The sequence below is a fragment of the Polyodon spathula genome, chromosome 2, assembly GCF_017654505.1.
Source record: "Polyodon spathula isolate WHYD16114869_AA chromosome 2, ASM1765450v1, whole genome shotgun sequence".
Taxonomy (NCBI): Eukaryota; Metazoa; Chordata; class Actinopteri; order Acipenseriformes; family Polyodontidae; genus Polyodon; species Polyodon spathula.
Genome location: NC_054535.1, coordinates 76,438,688 through 76,459,166, shown reverse-complemented (window position 1 = coordinate 76,459,166; position 20,479 = coordinate 76,438,688). Strand labels below are relative to the sequence as shown.

General features: G+C 37.1%; 1 protein-coding gene across 3 annotated transcripts; it reads right to left on the bottom strand.

The window, feature by feature from the left end:
* On the bottom strand, window positions 1-19,775 carry LOC121300814 (elongation of very long chain fatty acids protein 7-like). Of its 3 annotated transcripts, XM_041229720.1 has the most exons (9): window positions 19,668-19,770; window positions 19,309-19,404; window positions 9,855-9,955; window positions 8,800-8,990; window positions 5,924-6,004; window positions 5,640-5,696; window positions 4,972-5,077; window positions 2,373-2,509; window positions 1-1,839 (listed from the first exon to the last, which is right to left on the bottom strand). In XM_041229720.1, exons 3-9 carry the CDS (start codon window positions 9,916-9,918, stop codon window positions 1,630-1,632), a joined length of 846 nt encoding a protein of 281 aa, XP_041085654.1. In that variant the 5' UTR covers window positions 9,919-9,955; window positions 19,309-19,404; window positions 19,668-19,770; the 3' UTR covers window positions 1-1,629. The 3 variants fall into 3 exon arrangements, with proteins under 3 accessions (XP_041085654.1, XP_041085637.1, XP_041085645.1); XM_041229703.1 differs by lacking the exon at window positions 19,309-19,404 and having other exon boundaries at window positions 19,668-19,775; XM_041229711.1 differs by lacking the exons at window positions 19,309-19,404; window positions 19,668-19,770 and adding an exon at window positions 13,546-13,672.
* Between the last annotated feature and the right edge of the window lie 704 nt (window positions 19,776-20,479).

The window sequence follows — 20,479 nt, the reverse complement described above, 5'->3', positions numbered from 1 at the left end:
GGGGAAGTTTATTGCAGCACAGAAATGCTCGTGAGTTTGAAATGTAAGTGAAAATAAAATTAAAATATAATGCATTCAATAAGATGAGCAAAAAAGCAAGCACAACCATAACCTGGGGGGGTGCTTGAATGTTATTAAAAACGTCAGCATATCTGGCTACAAAAGACATACAAACATGGGAGAGGCACCAGTAACTACAAGAGCGTATAATATAATAATAATAATAATAATAATAATAATATTATTATTATTATTATTATTATTATTATTATTATTATTATTATTATTATTATTATTTTATTGTACAAGCTTGAACACAGAAATATACATTGATCACCACATAGGTAAATTGTCTGAATCACATTTATTTTTGGCACAAAATACAGATTGAAAAAAAAAAAGTCAAGAATTTCTACACATTGTTTTAAGTGTGGTTCATGTCTACAAAAAAGACAACGCAATAAAGCTAAGGAAGAGCTATCTACAGTACAATCAGCAATCTTTAATGAAGCACTGGTACAACTGTCTGAAAAAGTACTGTCCACTGCTACAGTTCTGTCAGAAACCCCACAGCACTCAATTGTTTATCAGCATTGGGCACTATTATAATTTTTGGCAGACGTTTAGTATAGGATAGTAATTTTAAAGCATGTGGTATTGGATATTAAAAACCAATGCATCTGAAATGACAGCAAATTGTAGGAAAGGATTCATTCCCTGTTCCAATGGGAACAAGTTAATCTTCTTAAATTGTCTTGTCTGCTTTGATGTCACATTAAACCACCTGCTCTTCTTTCTCTGAATGATCATACTGTACTTGTGTGAAAAACATTAAAGTACAACATGGGCAACAGGTCATAACTTCATCACAACATGGATTTCAATATCTTAAATCCAGAACATTCAATCCCTGTCATTCACAGGTATCAAGAAAAGGTCTTTCAAGAGCTTTACATCACCAATAGAAGATAGTTATATAAATATTGCGCCTTGTGGAATGTGTTCATGCTTCAAAGATGTGTCACATATACCAAATTACAGAACATTGTGACACATGGTTACAATTTTTTTTAATTATTTTTCTTCTTTAATTAAAACATAACAAGCACAGTTATACAAATAGGCACCATTCTAATGAAATATATAGAGAACATGTTTCCTTTTACAAAGCAACTATATGACAAATGTTATACACATGACATGTTTCCTTTTAATAAATTATTTTTAAGTAGCATAACTATCTTAAACAGTATTTGTTATCATTCAAGGACACTGATACAAGGGCTGCTTATAGCACCTGATAAAGTGCTTTATGGTTACCATCTTGTATAGTTCATGAAGACAAGAATTTGGCTTAAAACCTAAATGATTTCTCACATATTTAAACAGTTATACCAGGCAGGAATACAAAACTGTCAGGTTATATACTTTGGTAACAGCAGCATATTCATTTTCATTTTTTCTCAAGATATAAAAAGTTAAAATCAAATACTTTAGAAAAATGTAGAAAAGTTTACACTGTGTACATTTATCCTCCCCCTCCCCCTCCACTCCCTCCCTTTTTTCTCCTCTGTGAACATCACTGAAGATTGTTGCTAGCAGAAAGGACAGGATTTGTATTCAAGGTCTTCACTGTTCTTTGTTCTTGTTTAGTCCATTCTTCACAGCTTTTGGTAGCCTTTGGCCTTTGGTATACGCATGGTACCAGAAGTTGAGGAACAGCAGTAGAAAGACGATTCCATACAGACAAATGATGTAGAGGAAAACAGGATACTGGTAGGAGCAATCTTTCATGAAAAAGAACTGACTAATGTGGACTGTGACCAGGATGAACTGGGCCTGTTGAAACACACAACAGTGACAACATCAACACCACAGTTAGAACACAAGCATGCTAGCAGCAAAGAGTCGGCAGCAGATGGCACTGTAATCTATAACCACAAGACTTCATAATCCAGGTTTACTTCGTTTTGGATTGTGTTTGTTAAAAAAATAGCCTTTTCAATTCAGCGCATGTCACACAAAACTTTACTCTGGAATAGGTTAGTTATTGTAAAAAGTGTTATTGTAAATATTTCTACTGAACTCTGTTCAGTACAGGAGAGCTGCATAAACCGATTATTCAGATGAGCTCTCCACAGGTGAGGGTCGTTGCTGTTGTTTGGGCTAATTTATCATTCCAAGTGAAACAAGTGAAGAAAAAGCTGCTGTTCTCCAAGCAGCAATCACAAATCCAAGCAGCTGCTTCTTCACTTGGTATACAATAACAAAACATATTGTATTAAACCAAACCATAACTATTTAAAGAAATTGTACAATTCCACTAATGGAACTGTTTCAGAAAAATGTAACAAAGCTTGGGAGATACTTACAAGCTGAATGGTAGTCATGTGCTTTTTCCACCATAAGTACTTCTGATAGGCTGGCCCCATAGCAGACAATCCATAATAGGAGTACATGATAACATGGACAATGGAATTTAAAAGAGCATGGAACGTCCCCAGTCCACCTGCGGGAATCAGTCAAACAGCTTTGAATGTTTGCTTTTACTTGTATGACTGTCTAAAATGTGAGAAACCGAACAAAGGCAAGAGATGGATTAGTAGTAAGAAAGTACCCCTTGTATTTCTACACCTTCAAAAAACAAAACTCACGAGTTACATCGGTTTGTGTTAACTCCACACATAAAATACACATCAGGTTTTCAACAAGCCATTAAACATGTTTAATACTTGTCTGAGTGACACTTAACACCTTTTGTTTTCAGAGACAGCACTTGTATTACTAAACCCTGCAGTGGTATCAACAGGTACATTTGTTTCTATGACTGCTTTAGAGAATGTCTAGTTATGCAATAATCTCCAATCCACGGCATAGTTAGTGATCTAGCCTATGCTACAAATATATATGGAAGGCATCAATATTTACATATATTGAAAGACGAATTACAGTGGGTGCCCAACTAGCCTCTATATCCCAGACTGCAACCAGGAAAACAAGGACCACTGTCACATGCCTTTAGGAAATGGCAAACCATTGAAGGTCAGCCTTTGTAGTTTGCAAAAGGACTGGTCAGTGATGGAAATGAGGCTCCCATTGCATAGCAGTTTGATCCATTCCTGGTTTTACTATGAGTAATAACATATACCTGACCTTGTTACATATACACTGTGGCTAATCAAGCTTGTATTAAAACCTGGAGTGGGTCAAACTGCTATACAGAATGAGTCTTACTTCAATCCCTGTAAGTCATCGAAGGGAGGGATTGCTGCAGGTTTCTTGGAAATGTATTAGACATTCTGTCATGTGACAAATAATTCTTCTATCTGTGGAATTGGTCTGAAACCTTGATCATCAGTTTTGATAATACACCTTTAACCCTTTTAAAACCACTGTTGCTAATTGTGTTTACAGCTCTGTCAGAAATGTCTTGTTTCCATCAGATGGCTAGAGAGGCTTGTGATATCTGATTCATACGCACAATAACCCAAAGAGGAATGAAAGAAGCAAGCAAGCTACATCAACCACAAATGAGGATGGGGTGCCTTTATTAGGAACATCCTATTTCCTATAAAAAGACAGTGGGCCAGGGTGACACGACTAAATTATCTGAAAAAATCCACACAGAGTTTATTCAATCAATTGACCTGAACTAGAGGCAGATTTGGATAATCCTCTGGTACTTTTAAAAATACATAATGTTTAAAATTTATAAATTTATAAGTATATTGAGCATATAAATATTCTATACTTCTATTTGAGCATTAAAAGAAACGTAACACTTCTATTTGAGCATCAAAAGAAACGTACCACTTATATTTGGATAAAATTCTCTAGATGTGATTGAAAAATCACAAACTCTGTTTTAGAGCAGGTGCAGTGACTTTTTATTATGTTGATTAACAATTGACATCATGAAGACGCTGCAAAATGATCTGTCGATCTTGGGCAAGTGTCGTGACTCTCGGTCTCCCAGTTTTTGGCCCTTTATTTACAGAGTGTGTCTGGTTATACCGGCAAGTCTGAAATTGCTGGCTGTGAGCACCCAAGACAACGAGCCACAGTACACTACCATAGTCCAGCCACCAACATGCCGACTGCACGAAGGCGCTGCTCTCTTGACCGATGTGGCATATTGGTTTTTTTTTGTGGATTTTCTTTATTGCTTTTATTCAAGCTTGCAATTCAACAGCTGAAATCACTCCATATCCAGTGTCTAATCAACTGTCTCACTAATTACGTGATTAAGTGCATATGCTTCAGTCATAGTCACTCAAGCGTGTCATGGTCAAGGATGAATGATCGAGTGATTAAAAAGAAACCAAAAGGGGGCTCCCGAGTGGCCCATCCAGTAAAGGCACTCCGTGCAGAGTGCAGGATGTACCCTATAGCCTGGAGATTGCAAGTTCGAATAAAGGCTATGTCACAGCCGACCGTGACTGGGAGTTCCTAGGGGGCAGCGCACAATTGGCCAAGCGCTGCCCGGGTAGGGAGGGCTTAGTTCAGCAGGGGAATCCACGGCGCCTGTGGTTCTGCAGTGGAGCCACCAGATCTGTGTTGTCCCCCAGCACTATAGGTCTGGTGGCATCGCTGTGGACCCGCAGTGCGAAAAATGATGGCTTGGCAGGAGCACGTTTTGGAGGATGCATGCTCCAGCTGCCATTTCCCAAGCTGGCAGGGGGGTTGCAAGTGGTGGGCCGAGGATACATATAATAATTGGGCATACTACATTGGGGAGAAAACGGGGGTAAAAAGAATTGGCGACGACTAAATTTATAAAACAAAACTAAAAAAAACAAACACAACAAAAACATTTTGTCTACGTCCATCACTTATACACCTTCTTTTTTTTCGAAAATAAATGGTGTTACAATAGTGATACATTTCTTTTGATGCTCGGTATAGATTAGTAACCGAATCCCAAATATTATACTCGCAGCCTCGGAGCATACATGAGGAAGAAACAAATACCTGCAGCAAATTTGACTCCGAACCACCAGGTGAAAGGCATGATGGAGTGGTGATAGACATGCAGAAACGTAATCTGGCTGTTCTTTTTTCGGAGTACAAAAAAAACCTGTGGAAGAGGAAAAACAAAACCAACACATATATGGTAAACAAATACAATGATCTTCTACAAAAAAAACATTGCAGGATATCCCTGGAGAAAATTAACATAATTAGAAATGGTTGGCAAAAATAATTAAGAACCAAAAGTTCATACCCAACTATGTCATCGTATAAAACTGCATCAACCAAGGATCACTGGTTCTATTCCTACTTTCAGAACGATCAGCACAGAGGACTGGCATGTTTTGACATGAGCTACAGTCTCATGGATTTACTTCAAAAGTTAGGTTGCAAATTTACATGTATTAAATAAAAAAAAGTTTAAAACTTGTGTAAACATTTGTTTACTGTTTAAATTTTAATTTGCGTCCAAAAAAAGTAAGCTTTGCTTAGTACTTACAGTTAGATATATATTTCGCATTGTTACACATTAACACCATATTTAAATTATGATGGTGTACAATTTCCAAATAATGACATTTCATAACACTAAATGTTGAGTTAAATACTTCATTTTCTTTCTTTTTTAAAACAGCCTTTTAGAAAAAAAGTTGACTACCAGTACTTACTGTATCTAGTAACTCAATAAACTTTGAAAAGTAATAAAGCCAACAGGTCCATGCCATCTGGAATAAAAAAAAAGAAAGTATGAAAGGCCAATTTAATAAGGAACCGGTACACAAAATCATTTAAACCACTAGATGGCAGCACTGGCAAATACTGATCTTTTTTGCGGGAACTGGATCACATGCAAATCTACTTTAAGAATGACTTCCCTTTAACCTTGCTACCATTTTCATTGCCGTACACACAAGGAAACCCAGCATGCTTGGTAAAGTAGCTATGTGCTTACCCTTAGTCCTTTAGGTGAGCTTGTGTAATCCACAATGTCACAGCGGAATGAATAGCCCGTCGCCCAGCCAGCCATAAGAAACTGTTCATTTAAGGGAGAGAAAAAAAAAAAAAGAATTGCTTCAACTTTATACTTTAGGATAACTCCTTTTTCATAGGAAAAGACAGGTGAGACCAAATTAGACTGTTTGTTTTATTGAAAGACATAAATTAAAAGTAGAGATTCAGCTTTTGTCGGGCTGCACGGACGATTCCTCTTCCAGATTTTGCAGAAATCTTTCTGGTCTTCCACACCTGGAGCTAGTTGCAGTAGTTCCTGTTCTGTCAATAACAGCCCACACTAGGGTTGCCATCTGGCCCCATAATTCCGTAACACTGAGACAGAACAGGATTTTGAAGTTGCCTTTAAACTGAAGGAAATCAACATGTGAACTGAGCCCTAAACCTTTGCTAAATTGATTCTGGTGGTTAATTATCTAGAGGCAGCATGACAATACAATAATAGCTTTTAACAAATGAAATAAATAAGTACATCATCAATATTTATTTATTTTATTAATAGTTTAAAAATATATATTTATTTTTAGTTTCTAATAGTATATCACCTTCTCCCACTGAAATCATTAATACTGAGGAGCGTGAACACTGGATCAGTGTTGTTATTTAATTGGGAGAGTCAATGTAAATTAGGGCTATATATTACTAATTAATAGGATATAAATAGCATCTTTTAAATATTGAGAACTGAAATATAATTTTGTACAAAATAAAAATAAATATATTGAATAAACCTACACACGTTTATTCAAGATGCTTTTTTATTTTGTAAGATTTGTATTATCACAATGATTCAGTTAATTAAGAAGCAGTATAAATTAAGCAAGTGCTTAGCGCTCAGTTCACGTGTTTACTGCTTTCAGTTTAAGGGCAACTTAAAAACCCTGTCCCATCCCAAAGTGTTCCACAATTATGGGGCCAGGTGGCAACCCTAGCCCACACTGCTTTTTGGTAAACCGAGTCTTTCTGCTATTTTTCTTTTTTGTTTAGTTGCATCACTGCCATGTTGAGACTGTTGCTGTACTCTAGTTTTAACCATTTTTGTTGCTTTTTTTTTTTAAAAGCAGAAATTTCTAATCTATTTTTCAGCACTTGATGATTATGTATTTATTTATTTTTCTATATTCTATTTATTCTATAATTATCATTGAGGGTTGGTTTTCAGTCATGATAATTGTCAATAATTAGCAACGAATGGGTTTCATACCAAATATGTTGATTGCCCAAAAACTTGTCAAAGTATGATTTTTTTTTTTTTTTTTTTGCGTGTTATTTTATTATAAAGCTAAATCTACTTTAATATATATCCGTCAATAGAACAATTAGAAATTACAAAACTGTTGGAGTAAGTTAATGAGATGAGATTGTATGCAGTATTCAGCGCCTTTTCTATCCAATTCGCTAAAGAATTAAAATGCAGAATTGTTTCAATGTGCACCAAATCTTAATCCAACATGCAAGAATCGCCAACTGAGCTTTTATTCCAACCCAACATGAAAAGTTCATCAGATCCTCAGTTTTTTTTTTTTGTTTGCTTTGCCGCATGATTGCTTAACAAACCAAAAAAGAGAGTACTTTTTGACAACCTATATTCACGACAGAGAGATGCCTGCGTTACTGCTTTTTTTAAACAATCTATGTTTCCAGCTTTGTTCAACATTAAATAATTTTCGTTTCGGAGACATAGTTAAAAGCGCATATTAATTGTTAAGACAAAAGAGTTGACTTCACTGCGGAGATGGCATCCTGTTTGTAAAAACCAGGATGTTGACAGTGTGTGTTTATATAATTTTTTTGGTCCAGATTCGTTATAGCACAGAATTGGCAGTGAAAAAAAGGAAACGGTTTTAAATGGCAAAGACACATTTGTTGATTTAGCCTATGCTACAAATATCTATGGAAGGGATCTAACATAGAACAGCAGCTTGTGAAACCACTCCAATGAAACCACCTTAACACAGACTTCTTTAAAAAAAAACTAAAAAAACACGTATGTGAGTAACTGTAGTTACAACCACTCGGCATAGTTGCAAAAATCACAACACCGTGAGGGGACAGGGAAAACAAAACAAAGTGAAATCTGAACCTACTTGCTTTTCAATGTTCAATTCTTTTGTAAGCAGAAATAACAGAATGCATATGCTGAATAAACTACTCCTATCCCCGGGAGACTGTTCCAGCAGACTGGAATCCACACCAGTTCACTCTGCTGATGTGGATTCTTTCTACAGGTGGGCAAGAACACTGCCTCACTGAACTGAACAACTGGAATTCAAACCAGGCTGCCATCCAAGAAAAGTCAACTCAACTGGGGTTTGTTCAGATAGATTAGAAAAAGAAATTCAATCTGATTTTTTTGAATGCATCAAACAGAGCTTGCTTTTTATGACTGAATGGATTTCCGTGTCCATTGCAAAACACATAAAACCAGGCCCCTCCAATCCTTATCTGAAGGACATTTGCTCTGATTTAGTGCAGATAAGAGGTAGAGAATCCCACTTTCTAATGTGCAATGTTAGGCATTTAAAGTAACAGTGGAGACAAAACAGCATAGTTGATTTCCCACTTCCACAAATAGAAATGGGGAATTCTTATTAGGAACAGGGCACTATCTTGAATGCACTGTATGAGAAACCTTCTACAGCAAAGAAATGGTATAGGATTATCAAATCTCAACCTTTATCTGTGTCATTGGTATTGTAGTGTGGCAATGTATTTAGTAAAACTAATACACTACACTAACTTGCTCTAAAACCCATCACACAGACTTGTATTAACACACAGCCATGCATTTTCAGATGAACCTAAATATATTCTTACTTCATAACACATGTATATAGAAAATGCCACTATGCTGAAATTGTAGACAATCATGATCTGTTTGAGGTCGAATGGTTTCCGATTTTCCATCAATTTTGGTCCCAGTGAGGTCACAAAGTAAATGTATGCTCCAATAATGAGTATCTGAGGCAGTGGAGAGGACATGAGGGGCCAATCTTCAGTTCTGGGGTCTGCATTAGTTTAGAAGAGAGAGAGAAAGAAAAAAAAAAAAAGGTAAAATTAAGAATATGCAAGGCCTAGAATACTCAATACTTAATCCCAAACCTTGAAATAAAACTCAATGTCAAAAAACAAATGTACCTGAAGAATCATGTGACATTATGACCTTTCAACTCTGCCAGATCCACCTACTCTACAGTGAGAGGCAGTAGGTGGTACTGGCAGAGCTGAAAGTTAATGAAAGCTGTCCAGACCCAATACTCTGGATTCTGTAAAGCTAAAAGTAGCTCAAAAGCTGGTAAAAGGTGGATTTAGAGAAAAATCATAACAGAACAGAGAACCATTCAGGATTGCCAACACCATAAAATTGTAAATCACAATGTAAAGAATAATTACTTATTTAACTGTAAAAGGAAAACGCGAATAGGTGTAAATACAGTGCGACTGTACCACCATTTTGTGGCCTTATGCAATTAAATATGTCGTGCCTTCTTGCTTCAGCACAGTTGCAAATAACCCAAATCAAAACAATCAAGAGAAAATACTGAGATGAGCAATTCCAAACACAGCCATAACGTTTCAACCCAGTGTTACAACTCTGGATTCTGACAAGCATAACAAAGAAATCTCTATTAAATATCAACAAAGTGATAAACTACAGTATTAGTTTTGGGAAATAAGCATGTAAAACATCTGGATTAGACTGGGGAAATAAGTACAACATCTGTATTAGACTGGGGAAATAAGAATGTAAAACATCTGGTCTTTGTAGAGCTATTTGGCTTCAGGGATAGTCAGTGGTTTGTTCCTTGGATGCTGTGCACCACTATAGTTTACCTCCTTTAGTAGCAATAGTGTTTCAAAGTGAAACTCACCAGCATCTTTAATCCACTCGTCGTACAACAGCACTGCTCTCGACGTCAGCTCACCAATAGTCATTTCCAGAGTCTGCCGCTCTTAAAACGCAGGTGAAGATCTGTAAGAAACAAGTCATTACAAACATGAAAATTACATTAGAAAAGTTAAACTAGGTGTGAAAAAGCTTTAAATCTGGCTAAAACCAATGTAGATCTGACTGTGCACCAAGTCATGGACCTTTTCTAAATTTACAATCAAGTATGTTATGTAAATGTGCACATGTCCTGCTGGCACATAATGGAGAGAGTACATGGAGACTGGTATACCTGGATACTACTTTTACTGTATGTACTGGAATAGATTAAGTGTTCAAATGGTTCGTCTGTTTTATTGTTCTTTTTTTAGGTACAGTATTAGATTTTGCAGTACCACTGTAATGCAGCACACTGTATAATCCAGCACAAATTTCCAGTCCCAACGATGCTGTTTCAGTAAGGTTTACTGCACTACCAATACTGCTACCACCTGGAGGAGAACACAGCTTTATAAATAACGATATGCTGCAGTGGACCACAAATGGTTACTGTGGAGAGCATGAGAGAGCCCTGAGCTTTCCATGCAATATTCAACTATGGTAACACAGCTTTATCAAAGAACTAACATCACTGCATTTGCATTTCTTTTGTCTTGTCCATAACTTCATCTGGGGATATTTTACTACAAAACAAAGGCACTTTGTTTAGCTTAGAGATCAAGAACAACCATTTAGAGCAGGTAACCAGTTATTTGTTCACATGACAACAAAACAAAACAAACAAACAAACAAAAGATTTTACTGGTAGTTTTACAAGGGAATGTAAAGAAAAATATTTTCTTTCTATGTTTTCTGCTTTTGCAATTTCTTAGCTGCTGCTGAAAATGTCTTTCAGCAACCATTCTTTCACAAACAGTACCCATGAAAAGCAGCATTATTTTGTTCAACATTAGAAACATGACATTGCAGTTTTGAAGAGAGAGGTATGAGTTATGAAGGCAAGTTACACAAACTGAAAATAGTTGAGATTAAGGAAAGGTTAAAAATGAGACTTAACTAGGAGACAATTGGAAGATTTTAAAATCTTATAAGGAGTCCTGGGACAGGAATGGCCTTGTGGTGATGTCAGGCCAGATGCAGGAACAGAAACAAAGATAACAGTACTGCAGTGAAAAAGGTGCTTGCGGTGTGGTTTATTTAAATAATACAAAAATAAATAAAATATTTAAATACAAACACTTGCGCACAGAGCAAAATAAAAGATTTAAACAAAACAAAATCTCGAACACAAAATAATAACAAAACCCTGGTTAGGCTGAACCTATACGTTTCGTTTTAAATTTTTCTCTGTCCTCTCACTCCCGTACTCTCCTCTGTACACCTACCCCGAGTGCCGAGAGCTGCAGGCTTTTATAGTGAACAAGGAATTAACTAGCTATCAATTATCTGATAATCCCTCGGACACATTCTGCACAGGTTTTTTTTTTAATGTGGATGGGGCTTCCCATCCACGCTGCAACACAAATACAAAAACAAAACATACGACTATGACATAAAAACAATAACAAAAACAACACGGCTCTTGTCATCATTTTTACACAACAACAAATAACAAAAACATATATACAAGCCGGGCTTTGCCCTGCTCCCTTTTTAATAATGTACAGGGCTTTGTACCGCCCTGCTACAAGTCCACAAAGTTAATCCTAGATGTTTCATCCACCCTTTCAATCCCAACAAAAGACCAGGACAAGAAGACAAGATTGGAAAATAAATGGTGTCGGCCCAGGACAGAAAGGGGAGACACATTTACATGCAGAGTGGGAACAGGTTATCTATTCATGTTGTAGCAATTCTGATCCTTTAAGAGCTAACTGGACTGGAATTAACCAACTACCGGACAAGCACTGACTAAGCAAGCAGCCTCCTGTTCTCACTTTTCTTACGTTGTTATGTTCTATGTAGAACACTTGTGTGTAAATGTCACTCTTAGCTTCCCAATAGACTACTAACAGGTTGACTAGTACATAAGTCAAAGACTCGCAAGGAACATTCATAAAGCCTTGTGGAAGCAAACACAGATAACCTAACATGAGTGCATTTCTGACATTGTCAGAAGAATAAACCTACTAGGCACATGTGTGACATTGTGCCTACTTTTCCTGTCTCTCTGCTACATGTACAATGCAGGGATGCGGAAACCTCTTCAGCCTTCAACGCTCTTTATAAACGCTCTTTATAAACGCTCTTTATTCAGTTAAATACATTACAGCACACCAACTCTGTTCAACTTCTTTGTTCAATTCTGAAACTCCCAGATTGCGATCTGAATTCTACTTTCTCAGTCTGGGTCACTGTTAGGAAGTGACCTTTACACCAGTTATGTTGCTATCATTGAAAGGAAATCAAGGAATGCTATCACCGAGCCACCCATCACCTTTTAAAATGTGACTAACCACAATGCAAATGTTTCAACGGTCCGAGGCAACAGCAGAGAACACAGTCTTTGTACAGAGTTTCTGCTCATAGTGCCAAGCGAGTAACAAGTAGTGACACACAAATATGTGCTATGATGAAATGTCATACCATACAGGTATTACTTGCATTATGTTTCATGGTACATTTTGTACTTTTTTTAAATAACTTCATTACAAGAAAAAGAGTGGTAGTGACACATAAATCAGTAAAAGACAGTAATCTCTCCAATTTGAAGACATTTCTATGTTATATAGTAGTGCTAGAGATAAGTCAATTAAGTACAGTAACACCTGTCCAATTCAGCCCCTCTACAAACCAGCATGTTGTTGAATTCTGACTGTGCAGTCCAGCACCAAGTCATGCAACTTTTCTAAATTTAAAATCAAGTATGTTGTGTAAATATGCACGTCTCGCAGGTACGGTACAGCTACGGTAAACTCCTGAAGACTGATAAAAACTATAGGTTATACCTGGGCACTTCTTTTACTGTATGTACTGTAAGAGTTTTTTCTAGCTACAATATTGGATTTTGCAATACCTCTGTAATCCAGTATACTGTATAATCCAGCAAAAATGTTTAGTCCCAAGCGATGCCAGATTAGACAGGTTTCACTGTATTATGGACTACTACAGTGCAAGCATCAACAGCTGATGATCTCCTTCTCTGCCTCTGTGGTTTCCCTCCCTACTGGGACCACTGAGATTCATTTAAACTTGGACTTAGACCCACACACACTTTAGTAACTCAGGCCTCACTCTTCTGCTTTATTATTATTATTATTATTATTATTATTATTATTATTATTATTATTATTGTCATATAGGTTTATACAACTAGTCAAACTAGACCAAAACTATACTTTTTGTAACACCATACCTTTAAATTTAGTCACAATTTCAAAAAGTAACAGAACCTCTACAGGGTACAGACACACACCAGCTGTATTTAAACAGGAGTAAATGGAATGTGTACCGACAGGTTCTGATTTTTTGTCGATTTAGGATAACAAATAAATGTAACAAAAACACAATGCACTAACACTGTTGGGACTTGCAAAAACTTGGTCTCTACTCCAAACAGACACTGGGACACCTAACCTGGTGCTAGACTATGATTTCTATCATATTTTACCACAACTTAGGTATAAATCTTTACCCCAAGAAAAGACTACTGTAAACAAAGTTGTTTTTCCTACCTTAAATCACTTTTGCCCACACCAGGGCTATTGGAATTACCAAGCTGAGCCCAAGCGGCTTTTCCAATCTGTTTAGCAACAGGTTGCTTTAAACACAACTCTAGCAACAGTTAACAGGCAGAAAGAACTTTCAAGATCCTCAAGTCACTGAAGGATAGAGCGGTCAGACCGGTTCTGTAAGGGGCAGGGCTGTGCAAACCAGGTAACCTGCACTATTGTTCCTTGTGTGGCTTGCAGCACTTCAGTCTCCACTGCAAACATAGAGTGCTCAATCAATCAGCAGCTACTGTACTACCTGGGGTCTGGACTCAGGTTTGAAAAAGATATTTACTTGATATGTATATTTTTCATACAAATGGATATGTGTGTCAGAAGATTCCTATAGTATTTTGATCTCCACCATATGAAATCTCACATTGAGGTGTTTTGTTGATAAAGCACTAGATCTCATAGAAACTGTATTGTATTTTATATATACACAGTACTGTTTGTGTAATAATATGATGCATTGAACTTCTACTGTTTGAAGGAAAAAAAACTGAAACACTCTCAAATTCAATACACAGTAGTCAGATATAACCCCCCTTATACCCCCCCCCCCCCCCCCAGGGTGGCCGTTAACAGAAAAGATTATTTCCTCAAACTGCCACAACTTCATTGCAGACAACAACAAGGCATGAATCACTTTTCTTTAAGGTCAAGCTAGCTTCGAAAGGAAGAGACAGGCATGCCGCCCTACCAAAACATTTAAAAACCCAGAGGCATGTATTGTATTTGCCAGAACGAGCACTGCTGTGCTTTTAATTTTTTGTTTTCAAGTTGTTCTACACAATTCTTGTTGGTTACAGCAGCTGGGTTGGCCCTTTAGGTCTAAACCTATATTCATTATTTTGGTTACCCCCAATTTCCACAATGGGAAATTAGACTGTATCGTAATTAGAGAGAGCGGCCAAACACACTTCAAAACAACACAGACGCGATGTGACGGGTTAGGAACCTGTCAGTATTACAAATGTGCTAATGAGAAGTGCATATTCGTTAACATACATGGTAATAAATCATACATATAAGGCTTATCCAGGTCCTTCGAAATGGAATCCCATATAATGTCTCATCTCTGTATCTTATAATTAACTGGAAATGGTTGAGTGCTCACTGGTCCAGGTAATTGAATCTGGCAAAATTACAGAGCGGTTAGTACAGCATATATGTTTTTTGTAAATATAGTAAAGAAGGGGCCGTTTCTAACTAACAAGTTCAGTGTCTTGCCAGTTCATCTTGCATGTGTTTGGGAGTTTGCAAGATAGAAAAGACACGCTCATCATGAAGTATAATTTCATTACCATTATCAAGCCCCCAGCAAAACAAGCCAATGCATGACATTTTAGCACAAAACAATATTATTACTACATTAGACCAACCCTTTTCTGCAGTACGGCAACCGAGCCTCACACATTTCGTAAGAGAAATCAGCGTGAATTACTATGCAATCTTCCCAGTGCTCTTCAGCAATGTGTTGTGACCTGCCCCAAGTTTTCATTTTAGTCTCCCTTTTTCCATGAAGGTGTCCCAGGTTTCAGTGATGCATTTATATTCTCTGTGAACATTGACTCACACTGGTGACTCAAATAGTTTAGTCGTCACCAAATTGCATAATTCTCGTTCAAGGTTATCCATCAATTTCTAAGTACTGGCCCATTCAAGGGTCTCAACTGCCAAGGAACCAAGCTGTTTTAACCCTTGCAAACCTATGCCCACAGAGACTGCCTAACTTCAGTTCCTCCAACACACTATTAAATCTCCAGGGTGAAGGCAATATGGTTTATTACCCCTTTCACACAGACAAGTTCAGAACTGGCACTGACACAGGATTTTGGTCTGTGCGAATTGCCTATACCATCACAGAGCCATCATATTTTATGCCGTCTCTGAACGACCTCGCAAGGTGGTTCGGAGATGGCACTGAACCATCTCAACTGCTGTGTGAAATGCTATGCCAGAACTGAAGCGCTATAGTAGGCGTGGATTGAAAGTCAACATCCCAAATGACTATACACTGTTTTCTGTTACACGCTTTCATTTTTTTCATATACAATGGCTGATCAAGAATGAGGTAGTGACTGGAATCCGGAATAAATTAAGGAATTTTTAACTTTACAGGCTGACGAGGCAGTGAATTTACAAATAGAAAAGGCGGTGTCTGATGCTGTAATTTATGGGAGAATCACCGTTGCCATGAAAACGATCTGCTGACTGGCAGGTTTGAAAGTTGTACTCACATGATCCCTTTGACTGTGTGAAAGGGTTATGGTGGTATTATACCGGCATAGATGGCGCAATCTCGTGCTGTGAATGGGTATTTTAAATAATAATTTTTTGCAAAAGGTGTATGTTTTAACATGCCTGCTTTCAATTACACCCTATAGGACATAAATGCCTGTTCTTTGTTATCATACAGTGTAGACACTCTTCTACAGTGAATTCCTATTGCGCTTTACTGACAGCGAACAGCAAGACCAGTAACACCTGAAACACCAGCACCTGAAAGAGACAGTTATCTGAACCAACGGAATCAAATTTGCCATGCCTGGAATTTGTACCATTTCAGTGGAAACACAGCTGACAGTTTAGACTGGGCCTTCTTCCCTCCTACCTGAGGGTGACCAGTATATGTATCACTATAGTGTATAAAGCAGGTACTTGTCAAGCATTGGTCACAATAAGTACACAAATAACCCAAGATACATCAAATCAGCTTTCACCATCTGAGGCAGGCCCAGCACAAAACATTCACAGCTCTTCTTGGCTATTAATTCATATCCAAAGCAATTCTAGAAGTTGAAGTAGTACCACTACGTTCTTTCTTGGCACTTGAGGCTAAATTACGAGGCCTCACTAACAGAGTAGCAATTCATTATTCTTTCATGCACAAAAACTGTAGCGTGAAATCTTGTTTGAAATGACTCCAAGACAGTATTGGATTAAAATTATTTTTTGTGGGGCTGTCAAATTTACACAAATCTAGACCATAATTTGTTAAATACACAGTATTTCGAACAGGCTGAGTCATGCCATGGGTGTGCAAACGAGGCAAGGAGGTTACAGTGGCAAGGGGGCAACATTCAAAACACTATTAATATTAGTCATCCATAGTTGCTACTCCAGTTAACCATGAATCAATTTAGCAAGATAAATAATTAAACCAAAAACAGAGATGTCAAATCTGCAAACATTCCCTAACGTATCACTCATTTATACACCAATACACTTACACACAAATGCAGCGACTCAGTCTCCATGCTGTAATTAGTCATAATAATTTACTAGCTGCCACTCCTGAGACAAATCCCAGTTAAATTATTAAATAAAGAAATGGCCAAGAAATTCCTTACTTGGTACAGTTGCTCATTATAGAGGGGAAGCCACGTCTGCAGCCACATTAGCTGAACATGCAACTTTTCAAATATAAAAGGTTCCAAGAGATCTCTAGACCAGGGGTTCTCAAACCCGGTACTGGGGACCCCCTGTGGCTGCTGGTTTCCATTCCAACCAAACTCTTAATTACTTAACTAGACCCTTAATTGAACTAAAAAATTGCTCTTAAAGTTGCAGAGTTTAAGTTACTTATAAAATGTTATAGCTAACTTGAAATCTGCAATAAAAAAAGGTCTAATTAGAGCAAATTTTCAGTTCAATCAAAAGTCTAGTTAAGTAACTGAGAGCTCAGTTGGAATGAAAACCAGCTGACCTAGGGGGTCCCCAGGACCAAGATTGAGAAGCCCTGCTCCAGACGGTACGTTTCATGTAACGTCCACTTCTGCTTTCCAAATAACCACATTGCAATTGCATGCACAGTGCAGCAGGTAGAGATAACATTCCAGGTATTACTGTGCTTGTGATGTTACTTATCGGCGAACGACAGACTTACCTTTCTGATTATGGGGGTTCAATATCCCCAGTTGTATATTAAAGGCAGGTAAAACAAACAGTTGTCAGAATCGCATCCGTTATCAGGAATCTGGCTTACTTCACTGGATAAATACACACAACAGATCTGACACTCATTAACTCAGTCACTCCCTTACTGTAACACTGCTAGGCCACTATTGTAAAATGCACCAGCTACTATAATTTAACAGACGACATGTCTAGATTATTTCCAGTACCTGAATCAAGTGAAAACACACAGCATCTGGGTATTTTACTATCCTTTTTTATTTTATTTAACTCACTTATCTGTGTTAATATAAGTTACTGTTTGCTTTGTAATAAGAAATCAGAATGGCAGAATGAACTGTGCATAACTGATGCCAAGCAAGGAATGGTTAAGCCACTGAAATGTGACTCTTGTTGTTTTTCTGCCAGTTCATGTTATACTAAAGGATACTTTAAACCACCTTTATTTTCAATATTTAATTTCTTTCTAACAGGGACACCAACACAAATGATATTTTTCAAGTTGATCCAGAAGTGTACAGTCACCACTGGGCAATAGTTGATAAGCATACCGTACATGTATGAAAAAGAATACACAGTGGAAAAAGAATAATCTAAAAAAGAAGAAAAATGCTGACCTACACATTACCCTAGGACTTGCAGAAAGTAACACAAAAAAATAAGTAATTATAAATAATTTAGTCAAAGTGTCACACACACACACACACACACATATATATATATATATATATATATATATATATAGAGAGAGAGAGAGAGAGAGAGAGAGAGAGAGAGAGAGAGAGAGAGAGAGAGAGAGGACTGTATAGTAAATAAATATCTCAAACGAATTAAAAAAGCAAAAGGATGCGCTCTTCCATCCACTGGAACGTGTTTTATTTATTTCAGACATCCATTAACGTACTAATACACATTACCTGGTGGCAGGGAGGCAGATTTTACAGGAAATGATGCATTTTACTTTATTATATCATTTACCTACACGTTTAAATTTACTTCTGGCAGACAAACATTTTCACCTTTAAAAACATGTCAAAAAATTGTTTGAATATTGAAATATAGCAACCCCCTCCCCTTGTCACTTGTATCTGCATGGCCCCTTACAGACTACTGTGAATTATTGTACAGCAAATTTAAAAAGAAAAAGAACAACAGTAACTCTGACAGAATGCATATCTGCCCTTTGTTATGCAACTACTGCACTGCCATGAAAAAGAGATGCTCTTAATACAGCAGTACTGGTTATCTAAGCAGCTACTTCAGGGAGCCATAAAATCAAGCTAAAAAAGAAAACGAAGCTCTATCAGTTACAAAAAAATTGTAGTGCAACACCTTCAGTAATCTGTGTCACTTGTTCTCAAATGATTAAAACCAGCTACAGCCCACACCCTCTGGCCACTGTTCTCGTCTTCATTTGCCTGATCTCTTGTAATATACAGTAGTATTATGATGCAATATCGGCAGCGTGGGTTTCTGGAGGTGGGGTCAGCCGTGATTCATAAGTAAAGGCAGGTAGATTCCATTAAAAAAATTAATAAAAAACATAGTCGAATTATCATTGACACCATTACTGAATGTCAATGGGTAGAACGATATGACAAATAAAAAATAAATACAGGCGTTTTAAAAAAGAAAAGCTCCAATAATAAGCTAGTGTTTATATGCTATGTGTATGCCATGAAATGTACAAATAAATAAATAAAAATCTGCCAACAGTTTTACAAGTGTGTTGTAAGAATATTAAATTAGTATTAATCCATCGTTCCAAATTATAATCGTGTAATAATACTAATAATCAATATCTACCGTGTCATTATTCCGAGTCCTGAGATCAGGTCTTTGCGCTGTCTGAGGTGGTGCACACACCTCGCCTCATTCAGCTGTGTGATGCATTCCTCCCAGCTGAGAGAAGCAATAATCAGTGACCTTCAATTTTCATCGTACTAATAATAAACAATATAATATAACTTTGTAATACAGTAAAATAAATGTATATCTGAACGCTATCCTTAAAATAACTTTAGTTTTCGTAGGCTACTAAACACCATACAAATTATTTATCAAAACTAATTCCATGCTTCTGTCTCCTACTGTAGCTTAGTAAACTTGCACTTTCCAACTTGGTCTTGAACTTTTCTCTTGAAAATAGGTAAAGACTTACGCACCTTTCACACTTCTCGAAGAGCAGATTCGCCCCAGACTCTTATCACAATTTTGCCGGTCAGTGTTGCAATGGAAACTTAGTGACTGACAGCGCTCTCACCCTCCAAGAAAGGCACCTACTATCCCACGTGATCAGTGGTGGGCGGTGGCCAGTTGAAATAATTAAAAAACACTGAATCCAACAATTGGCTGCTGTTCTGCACAATGTATTTACACACTACTGCGTGCTGTAACATCAATGGTGTGACTTTAGTGCGTAAACTGGGTGGTGTAGAGTGCTCTCTACCAAACAATATGGACATTTTTCAAGTCTTCGAAGGAGCGGTTCTACTTACTATGTAGTATTTTGAAAAGAATACATACATCATTACAAAATGAAAACGTAAAAGGACATTCCAGCAACTGTTAGATTTGTTTTTCAACACCTGGTTAAAGAGCTGTATTAAAGTTCAGGTTCAACTGTATATCTGGTTAAAAAAAAAAAAAATTTAAAAAGGTAACCCAACTGGTAATACATTTAGAACCTTTTCTGTTCATCAAAGTGATCCTGGGAAAAGGCAAGACACACTGCAAAATGATTTAAAGTAGCACAATACAGCAAAGGGAAAACTGCAGTGGCTATGTTCATGAATTAATTGTGCTGTGCATGTATATTAAAGTAACACCTACTGAACAATCATTGTATCAGTGAACCCTATTGTAATCAATGCAATATTAGTAGCAAGTACTACACATGTATTTCCCACCTCAAAATAGATGAATTTGTTCTATCAGCATGTATTATGTGCTTCATGTTTTGCTAGGGCTATGGTGA

Bases quoted from the DNA above. Each gene is read 5' to 3' on its own strand.
- LOC121300814 (XM_041229703.1), bottom strand. From the start codon at position 9,918: ATGACTATTGGTGAGCTGACGTCGAGAGCAGTGCTGTTGTACGACGAG. The intron at 8,991-9,854 runs GTGAGTTTCACT...AAACTAATGCAG, and splicing joins CGAGTGGATTAAAGATGCTG to ACCCCAGAACTGAAGATTGG. The intron at 2,510-4,971 runs GTATTTGTTTCT...TGATTCCCGCAG, and splicing joins CGGAGTCAAATTTGCTGCAG to GTGGACTGGGGACGTTCCAT.